The following is a 12,791-nucleotide window of genomic DNA, read 5'->3' as shown; positions in this document are numbered from 1 at the left end:
TGTCAAGAGGAAGGACAGCCCCAGACAGGGGCGGGGCCACGGCCCACCCCTTGGTCCTCACATACCTGTACAGAAGCGAAATCCCCCGAGGCACAGGCCCCCAGAACAGCAGCGCCCACAAGAACAGACTCCACCTCTTGCGACAGGACCACAGGCATGCCTGCGCAGAACAAGGCCACACCTTGGTTAGGGAGCAGGGCCAGGGGAGCCAGTCAGCAGCCCCGGCAGCACAAACACCTGATGTAAAGGCAGCGGCAGGGCTCCCTCCCTGCCCCCTGCAGTTTCTAGTTCTTTAGGATTACTTGGTTCTAAAGGATTTCCCTGTTTCTGCCTGCCAGTACAGTAGACAAGGGTCCTTTGGGAACCAATACACACACCACCACCACCCCCACCCACCCCCACCCCCTACTCAACTCAGGAGACTTTTCTGCCTAGGGTTTCTAGGCTTCTGCTAGCTGCTACCTGCCATTTCGAGTAGTTTTCTACAAACTTTTCTGAAGTGCTCTACTGAGCCTATGGTAGACAGAGATGAATCCGACTTCTCTGCTACTCAGGTTTCAAAGGGGAGATGGATGAGACAGAGATATAGGCCTCGTATGGGGCTGGGTCTGTAACTGAGATGCACTAAGGAGAGGGAAGTGTGACGGAGGGTGTGATGAACCTTCGGGGGGGCCTCCTGCATCTCTCAGAGAGCAAGCCAAAGCCCTTACGAAGGCTGACAAGGCACTCCAGGACAGGGCCACTTCTCCCACCCTGCCTGGCTCCTCCTCTCCTCCAGGCCACAGGATCCGGTCACCTTGCTCTTCCCTGAATCAGCTTCAGGCCTTGCCTGTGCTGTTCCTCCTGTCTGGGTCACTTCCTTCAGGATGTCCCTGGGGCAACTCCTTCCTGCAAGTCTGTGCAAACATGTCTTCCCATTGTGGCTTTCCTGGCCATCCGAACTAAAATGACAACTCACCCACAACATCCCTTATCCCCCTTGACTTCCTCAATGCCCTCCAACACTATTATTACTTCTCTGGGTTACTGTCTTGTCTGCTAGAACACAAGCTCCATGAGGGCAGAGGCTTTATTTTGTCCACTGCTGAATCCCTAGAATTGAGACTGGTATTAAGCATATGTAAGTGCTTATATGATGAACGAAAAAATTTTGGAGATGGGGAAGGGGGTCAGAGCAGTGGAGCTCAGGATTCAATAAGAATATGAAGGATGAGCAAGGGTCCACCAGGTAGGGAGGAACACTCCTAGCTCAAAGCGGACTTAAGATGAATAGGAATAATTTAGAATTCTCAGTATTTTTTATGTGTGCATATGAAAAAAACATATATAAAATATAAATATTTTTGATAATCAGGAGATGGCAGCAAACTCCACAGAGGTAAGCTCTGTGGCCAGACCTGTAAGATCTTCCTTTACTCAAGACATTGTTTATCCAAAGACTGTTTTTCTTCCTGTCTTTTCTGGGGAAGACTTCCTGGACATAGCCTCCTCTGCCCTCCCACCATCTCCTAACTCATCATCTCACTCCAAGGTTGGGGCCCCTTCCCCAGCTACCCTTGATGAAGAGAGCAGGGGACAGAATTCTCACACATATCCCAGGGTACTTAGGAATACCAGCCCCATCCACAGGGGCAGTGCTGGAGACTTTGCTGATAAGGTGGGGTGGAGTCTCTGGGAAAAGCTCAACCTGGTTCCACTAGCCCTGTGTTCTTTAGCAAGTCATTCATATACTTTTAGCCTCAGTTTCCCCCTGTGTAAAATGGGGATAATAACGGGTTTGCTGGAATTTTAATGGGAAAGGGTACGTGCAGGGCTCAACACAACCCCTTTCAGAATGGTGGTGTTAGGATGAATCTCAATGAGGGGTGAAGGCCTTCTAGATGCACTTCATCTGGGCTGGAAAGTGGACCAGTGGGGAAAGAATGGGGAAGATGCCCATCAGTCGTCCAGAAGACAGGAGAGATGCCAGGCCACATGGGAGGGCTGTGTGGGCCACATCTGGAGAGAGCAGGACAAGCCTTTGCAGAGTCTGGGGATCGTGGGGATGGGAATGTGATCTTGATCATCCCACCGGCTTTGGACTTACCACATGACATCACCCCACATGCTGCTTGCCTCCCAGCCTTGCTTTCCCTGTTAAAGCCTCACTGGTCTGAACAAAGAACTGCTCATGGCCCCTGTCCTCGGGAATGGGACTCCAGAGGGAGCTGGGTGGATCCCCTGTCAGCTCTCCAGTTGCAGCCCAAAGTACTCTGGAATCAGGCTGCCAGGGTTTGAATTTTGGCTTCCTCCCTGTCTTAGCTGTGTGTCTTAGCTTAGGTGAGTTATTTAACCTCTCTGTGCCTGTTTTCCCAGCTGCAAAATGAGGTTGAAATTCCACTGATCTCACAGAGTTGTTGTGAGAATTTACAGGCTTATTTGAGCATTTTTAATACTGTTTCGGAACATTCTCATAGAGAATTGACCCAACTTCTATACTTAAAAAAAAAAAAAAAAAAAGTGATATTGTAAGTAAGGCACTTAAAAGAGTTTGTGGCTTAGAGAAAGCACTAAACTGGGCTTCCCAGGTGGCGCTAGTGGCAAAGAACCCGCCTGCCAATGCAGGAGACATAAGAGACGAGGGTTTGATCCTGGGTTTGGAAGATCCCCTGGAGAAGGGCATGGCCACCCATTCCAGTATTCTTGCCTGGAAAATCCCAAATTCTTCATGTTTATCTGATCTGGGTCCTGGGACACTGACCTGTATGGACCATGTCTGTAAGCCCCCTGCCCTCTGATCACATCCTTGACTGAGCTCATCTGCAGTCAGGCAGCCCCTCTTCACGCAGCCCCTCAGCCTTAAGTCGGTTACCTCCCGCCCCGGCCCCTGGAAGCCTCGGGGCAGTTAGACTGTGAGTAGACTCATGGTACTGCCTGGTGGCTGGGGTTTCCCTCAACCCTGCCCTCGTCTCTGTAAACAGACCCTTTATTGGACTCTTCTCCAGTTAATCCAGTGTGAGTGTGTCATCTGGTCTCTGCTTGGATCTGACTCATACTGACACCAACGTCCTCTGGGTCTCCCTATCCTCTCTGGAGAGTAGTCAAAGCGCAAGAACACTTTTTCTGTTTGAAATGACCCTCCTGGCGGGACAGGATTGTTCTTTACATGCCTGTGCCAAACTCAGACAATGAATACATGAAAGAGTAAATGACTGAATAATGAATAAGACAGGCAGAGGGAAACCCCTACTGAAATGGCCAGAATTTTTCAAAACAAAATTTAGGAGGAACATTTAGTCCCGAGTCAGTGAGAGAAACCTATAATTACTCAGTACACACCAAGTATTTCTTGAAACCACAGTTAACTATATGCCCAGGGTACAACAAGATTCTTCTTCCTCACGTAGAGGACATTTCTCAAGTTGGCAAAATCCTGCTCTCCCTGCTTGCATGGAACAGGCAGGAGCAGACTGTTCCCCAAATGGCAAAGACTTGCTTACAAAATATTTAACTTCTTTTTTTTCTAAAATGCACCTCCTTCTTTTCGGCATGGGGCTGCCTGAAGGGAAGAAGTGAACTAACATTCATTGAACACTTATGTTAAGCTAAGCACAGAGACTGGTGCACACAAACTCATGAGTATTTATTCCTCGGCATGCTCTCTATGAGGGAAATAATATTATTTCTACCTTTCAGAAAGGGGAAATGAGGCTGAGTGGCAAAGCAATTTGCCTAAAGTCACCGAGCTAGTGCTCGCCTCCATTATTCCATACTATCTCCAATGAATCTGCCAAATTCTATTGTTTTCACGTGTATTCCTGAGACTCATGTATCAGGTCTACGGTTCTTTCTATAGCTTTGTTTGCAGGAAAACTAGAGCAATTACAATTTTAAAGGCATCAAACACTCTACCTATACACCCACAGCTTGTGTACGCGTCTTTTACAGAAACACATGCAAATGTGTTCTTTTTACAGAGTGCTGGGTGAAGGAGAGGAAGAAGGCAGCTTTGCCTGGAATGTGAACTATTTTATCTGATGCATTAATGAGCCTAGCAGAACCCAAAGCATTTCAAGGCAGATGCACTTTGCCATCACTTGTCAATCACAGGCTTCCCCAGGCAGAGGCATTTCAGGCCAAAGAAAAGATCCCTTTGTTCAAAACTGTAACTGGTCCACAGTCAGAGACAAAGGGTCCAGTTTCAATCGGAATCCAAATAACAATTAACAGCCTTTTCATTTGACAGCCTAAAGCAGAACAGTTTCCAAAGTAGAACTTTCTATGAAGCCACTGCACCCCTTTCTTCTGAGTCAGCTCAGTGGTGTGAGGCCTGGAAGAGAACTCACTTTCCCAAAGGCTGGAGCCACAGTGTAGAGTCAGGGCCTGCTGCCCCGCCCTCGGGCCGTTGTTTCCTATTCCTTCGGGTGATGTGTCAGCCAGGGTTGATTCTATCTCTCTTCCTAGATCCAGGTAGGAAGTCTCGGTGGCTCTTTGGAGGCTGGATGTTGGAAAGTCACTCACAGATCAGATCTGAAGTATGAATTGTATTTCAACAAGCTAGTTATGGCTTTTCTCTTAGGGAAAATTATAAGGTAATCTGGGCTCCTTTTTTACGTCTTCTTCTCTGTCTCCAAATGGGCCATTTCCATAGGTTTTGGACACTTTAGGAAAGGGGGATTCATCATTAAATGGTTCTAAACTGGGCAAAAAAGTTAAGAAACCTGGGTCAGCAGCATAGTGTAGAGGACATCAGGTCTGGACACACCCGGTACCATCCTAGTCCGGCACCTACCAGGTGTCTGACCTTGGACAGTCAATATAAGTCACCTCCTTGACCCTCAGTTTCCCTGCCTGTAAGACAGGGGCACTGATTCCTACCTTTTGGTGGTGTGTGCAGATTAAATGTAAATAAAGTGATTTACATTGACAAAAAGTAGGAGTGCAATTGAGTGTAGTCAATTCTACACCTATTTTTACATACTTACCCTTAGACCGGATGCTTTTGATACTGTTCACTGGCCTATGCTTCCGTTTCCCTACCTCTAAGAAGGGATTCAGAGTTTGATCTCATAATGTGAAGGGGGTGACGTTGCCCATCATGTGTGGGAAAGCTTTCACCTATGGGTATCTGCATGGCCTGGAAGGGGGAAGGGAGAGTCTGGCAGAAAACTGGACCCCCCATTCATCAGAGGTATGGCATGCAGGGGACAGGGTGGGAAGCAAGAGATCATGATGAATGGAGGCCAGTGGACGAGAATGAGATGAGACTGGAGTTGGGGCTGTGAGCAGGGTCCAATTCTTTCCCACTTCCCTCTGCTTGCTCTGCCCTGGTGCCTGGCCTCCATGTCATGGTGGGGAGTGGGAACATCAGATTCTAGGAGACAGTGGGAGAGAAGGGAGCAAAGGGCACGAGGGCAGCAGGTCCAGGGGGATAGGAGCCCAGGTCAGCCACTGGGACTCAAGCAGGCCTCCTATTCATGGGGTCCCTTCCATGGGGCTCAGGAGTCTGCACTATGAAGCCTGCTTGCCTTTGTCTGCTCAGATCACAGGGGGATCAGCCCATGACCCAGGATTCTCTTCATCTGTGTCATGATCTCTGGTTCTGATGAGGTGAGAAGGAATCACAGGATCTTGAAATTTGAATCAGGGCTCAAATTCCGACCAGCAGCCAGACACCCGCAGCTCCCACCATAGCCAGGCTCCACAATCTTTCTTCAAGACAGTTTGCTTATCACTTCCTTCAGTCTCTTGCCCTGCACTGTTACACACCCAAACCAGGGCAAGGTCATGGTATTTCCATAACACCCTGTGCTTTTCTCACTCAAAGCTCTTGCTACACTAGATTTGATGTGTCTGCTTGCTGTCTGCCTTCTTCCATAGACCCTGAGCTTTCTGGGGGCAAGAATCAAGTTTTCATCTCTGTATCTTCAATACTACCCAAAGTAGGGTGTCAGAAGAGGTACTCAAGACTGTTAAGTAAATATTTGAAAATTAAGATCTGGCCCTTGCCAACTTCTCTTATTTCTTACCATCATCCAGTAGTTGGATACACATAGAAGTCACTTTCCCTGGTATGACAACAGCAGTTAACTTAAAAAAAAAAAATCATTTTAACATAAATGCTCCAAATAATATGGCAGCCCACCTATACCCTCCTTTTTTCTACCCTGTCTAGATCTTGGCCACAGTCACGTGCCGTCAAGTCTAGGATGACCTCTTCTCCTCTTCCTCAGACTCACCAGTGATGTCCGCGTGCATTTGCACAAAAAGGGGATTCTTGCTGAGGCCACCGCACAGGAAAAGGGTGCTGATCGAGTGCCCTGCTGACTCCATGGCCTCTATAATGAGGCGTGTTCCGAACTTAAAAGGAAAAACAGAAGAAAGCATCAGCATGGTAGCAAAGGGAAATGATATAGAACATTTACTGAGTGTTTACCGAGCAGCAGACCCTGCACTTGGAGCCTGACATATATATACTCTCTTAGAAAGTCAGGACTCAAGGAGATTACATTGCTCACGATAATGCCATTATGTGAAGCTGCAGAGTGGGAATTCCAACCTGGGTCTGCCTGACTCCAAAACCTTCTGAATTATTATACCATTTGCTTCTATCAGTAGTCATACAACATTGAGAAAACAAGTTGACAGCATTAACACAGTTCATTCAAATACACATATTTGATGAGTATCCACTATGGCCCAGATCCTCTACGATAAACTTTTTGGCACCAGGGGCTAGTTTTGTGAAAGACAATTCTTCCACGGACTGGTGTGGGGTTGGTGGTTTCTGGATGATTCTCAGAAGGAGCGCATAACCTAGATCCCTCACATGTGCACTTCACAGCAAGATTCGTGATCCTATAAAGAATCTAATGCTGTGGCTGATCTGACAGGAAGGAGAGCTCAGTTGGTAACATGAGCCATGGGGAGCAACTGTAAATACAGGTGAAGCTTCGCTGGCTCACCTGCCACTCACCTCCTGCTGTGCAACCTGGCAGGCTGGGGACCTCTGCTCTGTGAGTTATGGGGAATGGAGTGACTGGCAGCTCTGCTCCGAAAAACTGTGCTTCAAAAGATCTCTGCTGGAGATCTCTAAGTCAGTTTTCCTTCCCTAAAGAGGAACTAAAGAAGTTAGTTCCTTGGAAATGGCGCCAACAAACTCAGCAGCAGAAACATGGAAAGAGGGCTCTCATTGCACAAAGAAGGTGAGCCACAAGACTTTAGGCTGGCAAAGGGCTAAAAGGACCTTTGTTATCACCTGAAGCCAGGTAGTGGTTCTAATGAGACGGTTTCCAGTGCCAGAACCCATTCCTCGTCAGTCCTTGGTGATCTGAGATGATGCAGAAACCACATGCCCTGTTTGGCTCAAGCTTCAGCGTATTTTTATTTCAGTCCTTGTGTCTTTCTATCTTTTGAAAATGTGTTATTTTCATCCTTGCCTTGTTCAGTTCATGAAACTCAGTAAAAACTGATGCTTGACAAGAAGATACTACCACAGGGTCATCAAGGTGAATCTTCATACATAAGTCATTAGTTTTAGCTAGGGTATTAGAGTAGCTAAAAACCATAATTTCCTAGAAAGTTAAAAAACTGGAAGTCTCCAAATCATCATTTATTTGAGAGAGGATTAATAACAAAAAGATGAACTGTGATATGATGTTAGGAGGCAGCTGCATGGTGGTGTTAGAGAAAGTGGCTCTGGGAAGAAATGAGGGAGAAGGTATTTTGGTGTCACGATAGCCCTTGAGATGTTCAGAGAGAGCAACTTTGGGGATTGACCAAGTCCCAGGTGTGCACACAGGAAATAGCTGAAGCAGATGGAAGAAAAGGTCAAGGGGAAGGAGAAGGTCAAGGGAGAAAGGGAGGTTAAGGATCTGGGAGGTAAGAGATGGTGCAAACACCAAGAAGTTGGGGTGTGGGCTTCACAGGTTCAGTGAAGGCAGACAGTGGTTCTGGTCAGATGGCATTTCAGTGCACAGGAAAGGAGACAACAGCTCAGCTTGAGGGCATGCAGTATCTGAGCTTCACCTAAGGAAGGGAAGAGGGTTTAGGAAATCATCAGGATGCAGAAAATCCTGATTACGGTGGAGTAAATGATGAGGGATGGTCTTAGGGGAAACACACTGACTGATACCACCCACCTTGGCCAGGCACCACAGTAACTGTGTGAATTATTTTATGACAGGAGGTCCTAGCAAGGAACCTGGAACTAACAAGCCATCACCAACTGGAAGAGTTCAGGAAAGGTCAAAAGGAGACACTACATGTCCTACTACTTCCCAGAATCCTTCTTGCTGACATTCATCTTGATTGAGCAGTGCTTGTATCACCAGGAAGGACCTTGGCCAGAATAACTGGCCGGAGACAACCTGGAAACTAATCCCATCACCATAAAACCTGAAACTGTGAGCCACATGGCAGAGCAGTTCTCCTGGGTTCCCTACCCTGCTGCTCTCCGGCCGGGTGCCCCTTCCCAATAAAGTCTCTTGCTTTGACAGCATGTGTGTCTCCTTGGACAATTCATTTCTGAGTATTAGACCTCTTTTTGAGTCCTGGAAGAGGTCGCCCTTCCTGCAATAGCAGGGGCAGTTCAGGAGCAGAACCAAGCATTTCCAGCCCACAGGTCTTCAGGTTTGTTGGAGCTATTAGCGAGTCTAGTAAGAATATGGATTAGGTAAAACTTGGGCCTCCAAAGATCATCTACAGATGTAGTGTGTTAAAGAGAAGATTAAAACATGTTGTACCCTATAATACCAGATCCTGCTTATTGAAAATGCCTGATTACCCCCAGGTGTTCTTTCTTACGCTTTTGGGGGTGGTCACGACCCCTCTTGAGAATATGATAAAGCCTACTGACCTCCCCAGAAAAAAGTCATACATAAAAATATTATAATTAATTTTAGGAGCCCTACCAATGCCCTTACATCTGGCATGGATCATTTGGTGTCTGTGGATTCCAGGTAACCCTAGTCTACCTAGGGTTGAATATGCACCTAGGAAATAAGATTGTGGCTTTTGAATTAAAAAAAAAAAAAAACAACCTGGGAAGGCATTCAGGCATTTTACCTACTCTTAGAATCAAATTCACACCTAACTTTTCCATGACTCAATTCTCATTTTAAAAATGGGAATAAAACATCATATTTTTCATTTGATAACTCCATGGACTGTCTAAAATGTTAACATGCCACGAAAATTTAAAATGTGGTCTTAGACTTGATGAAATACAGAAATATCTACCTTGCAAAGCTGCTGCTGTAGACAGCATATGTAAAGCTCACAGAAGACTGTCTAATACACGGAAGGTATTTAGAAATGAGAGCTATTCTGGTTATTAGCTATAGGCTAAGCACTCTGCTATGCTCTTTAACATCATTTCTAATTTTACGAAAAAAAATCAAAAGCTGCATATTATTATCCCCATTTAGGATTTCCATAATTTGCTTAAAGCCATGCAGTCTGCTTCAGGGAAGGGGAAGCTGCCTCCTAACATGCATGGAGATGCCGTGCAAAATGGATATTTCTGATATTTCTAAAACCAGAAACCTGGGAGCTCATGTGATTAGCAGGCCTGAGAGGAGAGTAACACAAAGCACATTCTCTGGGAAAAGGCAAGAAGCGATCAGAACAAGAGGCGCTCCCTTCAGAGGGGCTGGGATGGCCGTCTATCCTCCGTGTGGCATTGTCAGCAGGAAATTCCCACTCAGGCTGCTGGTTAGTAACAGGGCCTTCCCTTTTGACGACTTAACGCCACTCTTTGTGAAACACTCCACCCTCCTTAAATGTCCCACCAAAGAGCTTTGTGCTAAAATGATTTTGTGCTCACCTTTCTGGAAAAAATGTTTTCACAGAGAAATTTAAATTAAAATTAGGCTTTTCCACTGGGAATGTACAGAACCAAATGCAAATAGAGAGACTTCAAATGCAAATAGTACTTTTAAAGGGTCTATTCTGCAAAGAAAACTATAGATGAACAGGCTATGGGTAAACTGGGTGTTTGACAGGTCTTTCAATTAAGCTTGGTCAAGAGGAGAATTTCACTTCATGAAGGGTTTTGCACAGTCTCAAATTAACTTCACTACAATATCTCTTTAATTTCATTCTGTTCTTAGAAAATGTCAACCATAGATATTGCTATGGAGAGGAATGTGCTTAACTAACTTTATAATCAATAGGCTTAAGGGCAATATTCATAGTCAGTGAACACATTTTTTTGAACATCATGGGAAAATCTCTGGTATTAGAATGCTCATTAAAATACACATTAAAATGCACAAATGAACTAAAAGATCAGAACACCCAGATACTTTTGCAAAACAGACTGAACTCCTCACAGTTCAATGGACTGCACAACATAGCCTTATTGAAAAATCTGTCTTCAATTGCCTTTCCTTCGTGGTGCTATAAAGGTTATTAAAACAATGGAGAGAATAAATATGATAACTTTTAATACATGTATGACCTATTACATACAAGAGTGATTTGCCAAGTGTGTGGTGTTCGGGAAAATGTAGTTGGCTTCCCTTGCCCCAGCCTACCCCCGCCCCTGGCCTGCATTATAGATTCTTGGATTTCTGCTACACTGTTCTTACCAGGACGGGGACTCCGTGAGACAATCCTGGCCAGATTAATGATGTTTTCTAAGATGTGTCAAATCAAAACTGTTCTTGGGAATGCCTGAAGGCTTATTTCAATCACGTAGCTTTTACAAACTGATCCAAGAGCAATGGTAGCATGGTAACATGAAAGAGCAAAAGCCAGGGAGCAGAGGACAGAGGTTCAGATTCTGACTCTGCCATGCACTGGCTGTCTGACCTTGGCAAGCAGTGTTCCCTGTCTGTAAAATGAGACAAGCCCACCTACTTACAGGGTTACTCACAGTGGATAAGGTACCCTGTTTGGTGCCCGGCACAGGCAGTGGGCATCAGTGAGAATAAACAGTGATGGTCATCAGATGATGGTGACCCTTGGCTCATCCTGGGTAGCCTCCTTCTTCATGTCTCCCTTTTAGCAGGGACTCAGAAGGATGAGCCTTATGCAGCTCTGATATTTTCCAGGATTATTCATTTTAATGCCTGTGATTCATTCCACTATAAGACTTTCCACACATTAAGATCAGAAAATAAAAGCTCCTCAATACACGGTGTATCCAGTTTTATTTTACAAAACTGTGGGTTCAAATCCCAGTTCTGCCACTTACTAGCTGTATGAAACTGAGCAAGTTAATTAACCTCACTTAGGCTTAGATTCTAATCTTTGGAATGGGGATTATAATTCCTCCCTCATAAGGTAAAGTCATATAATGTATGTAAAATATTTAGCCTACTACCTGGTACATAATATCTTAAAACTATATCATTTATTATTATCTTTAATATAAAGCAAGATCACTAAATAACTACCTTTACTACTGATGCATATTTCTGTTCTCCATTTTTTCATCATTTCATACTAGTCACTCTTGCCATTTTGAGAGATGTCAGAACTATCCTTTTTTTTTTTTTTTTTTTAATACCAAGTTCCCATAAATAAAGCAGGCTGACTGGTATTACTGGACTGGACAAGCTCTTAAATCAATAAGACAGTTGCTTCAATACGTTGTTTCTAGATAAAGTTGTTTATAAACTAAAAAGGATTATTTAATTGTGTTGGCCAACTTGGCTCTTTTATTATATGTATGTGGTACCTGGGTAAACCCAAACATAAGGAAAGTACTTTAGTTGATGATACGGATATATAGAAAATATGCATGTAATCCTATTCTTTAAACCAATGAGGATATGAAAGTGGTATGTGGAGAACAGAGTAATTGAACAGCATATAGCTATATCTATATAGCATAAATAAATAAAAGTATTTTGCTTAAGTAGGTATATTTCTGAAAAATAAATTATGACTCAGAATTCAGTGAACTGATTCTCCTTTCCTTTAGTCCCCAACTCCCTTTCTGGAGCAGAGCAACTAAGCCTCACTGGATTATTGTTATTTTGGAGTTCCTACCAGCTCTGAGATCCTGAAGGCCATGACTCACTCCCTTCAAATGCACTTTCTAACATGCACATACATGCAATCTTTCATATGTTATTTCAGGGTTTAGAGCCCTCCTGTAGCTCACTCACAGATCACCTCTAGAGAATGAGTCCTTAGACAGTGATGCTTGAGCTTCTAAAGACTTGTTTTCATTTCTGATTGATCTTCAGTTTAGGAGTTCCTAACACTGAATTCTCCCCTTTCTCCTTCCCTAACCATCCAATGCTTTCATTTAAGCAACTAATTATAAAAACAAACATTTTCATGTTCCAAGAAAGCTTACTATTTAAAGGAACCCCGGACTGGATGCTTTTGCAAACTGAACAATATCACGTATTTTATAAATCTGGACATTCTTAATGCCAGCTCTTCTTAATGCACAAGAGCATGCTTGCTTGCTTCTATCTAATTGAACTTAGAAGACAAATTAGATAAATAGTAGGTAAGATGTTCTAAGATTTTAACTCCTTTTAGTTCTCAGCTATGTGAAGCTATTAGTAAAGCAGGTAAAGGTCTTCAGAATTTCCTTCTGGACAAGCATCTCTTTTTGGCAAGCTCCCTAGAATCTCTGTCACAACAGCATATGATGTGTCCTGGGGGATACGCGGTCTCAACTTTATCAATAGCCCTAAATCTCTTTAAAAGTGGCATTCAAGTGTCTTACAGCAATGGCTTGAACTGTGGCCAGGTAGAGAATGGCAAGATCATCGAGGTCCTGAGATAGTTTCAATCCAGTGACCTACAGGGATGCAGAAAAGAAAAGATGGAGCCATGGTTAGAGA

At 44.4% G+C, this 12,791-nt stretch overlaps 1 protein-coding gene across 18 annotated transcripts in view; it reads right to left on the bottom strand.

The window, feature by feature from the left end:
* Window positions 1-12,791, bottom strand: part of FGGY (FGGY carbohydrate kinase domain containing) — a 625,499-nt gene that overhangs the window by 91,832 nt on the left and 520,876 nt on the right. For all 18 annotated transcript variants that reach the window (XM_012158173.5, XM_042248740.2, XM_012158100.5 and 15 more), the window contains 3 exons: window positions 12,674-12,748; window positions 6,219-6,339; window positions 66-160 (listed from right to left, as the gene is read on the bottom strand). In XM_012158173.5, coding sequence (XP_012013563.3) covers window positions 66-160; window positions 6,219-6,339; window positions 12,674-12,748 — 291 coding nt within the window. The remainder of the gene's footprint in view (window positions 1-65; window positions 161-6,218; window positions 6,340-12,673; window positions 12,749-12,791) is intronic.

The sequence above is a fragment of the Ovis aries genome, chromosome 1, assembly GCF_016772045.2.
Source record: "Ovis aries strain OAR_USU_Benz2616 breed Rambouillet chromosome 1, ARS-UI_Ramb_v3.0, whole genome shotgun sequence".
Classification (NCBI taxonomy): Eukaryota; Metazoa; Chordata; class Mammalia; order Artiodactyla; family Bovidae; genus Ovis; species Ovis aries.
This window is presented reverse-complemented; position numbering and strand designations above follow the sequence as displayed.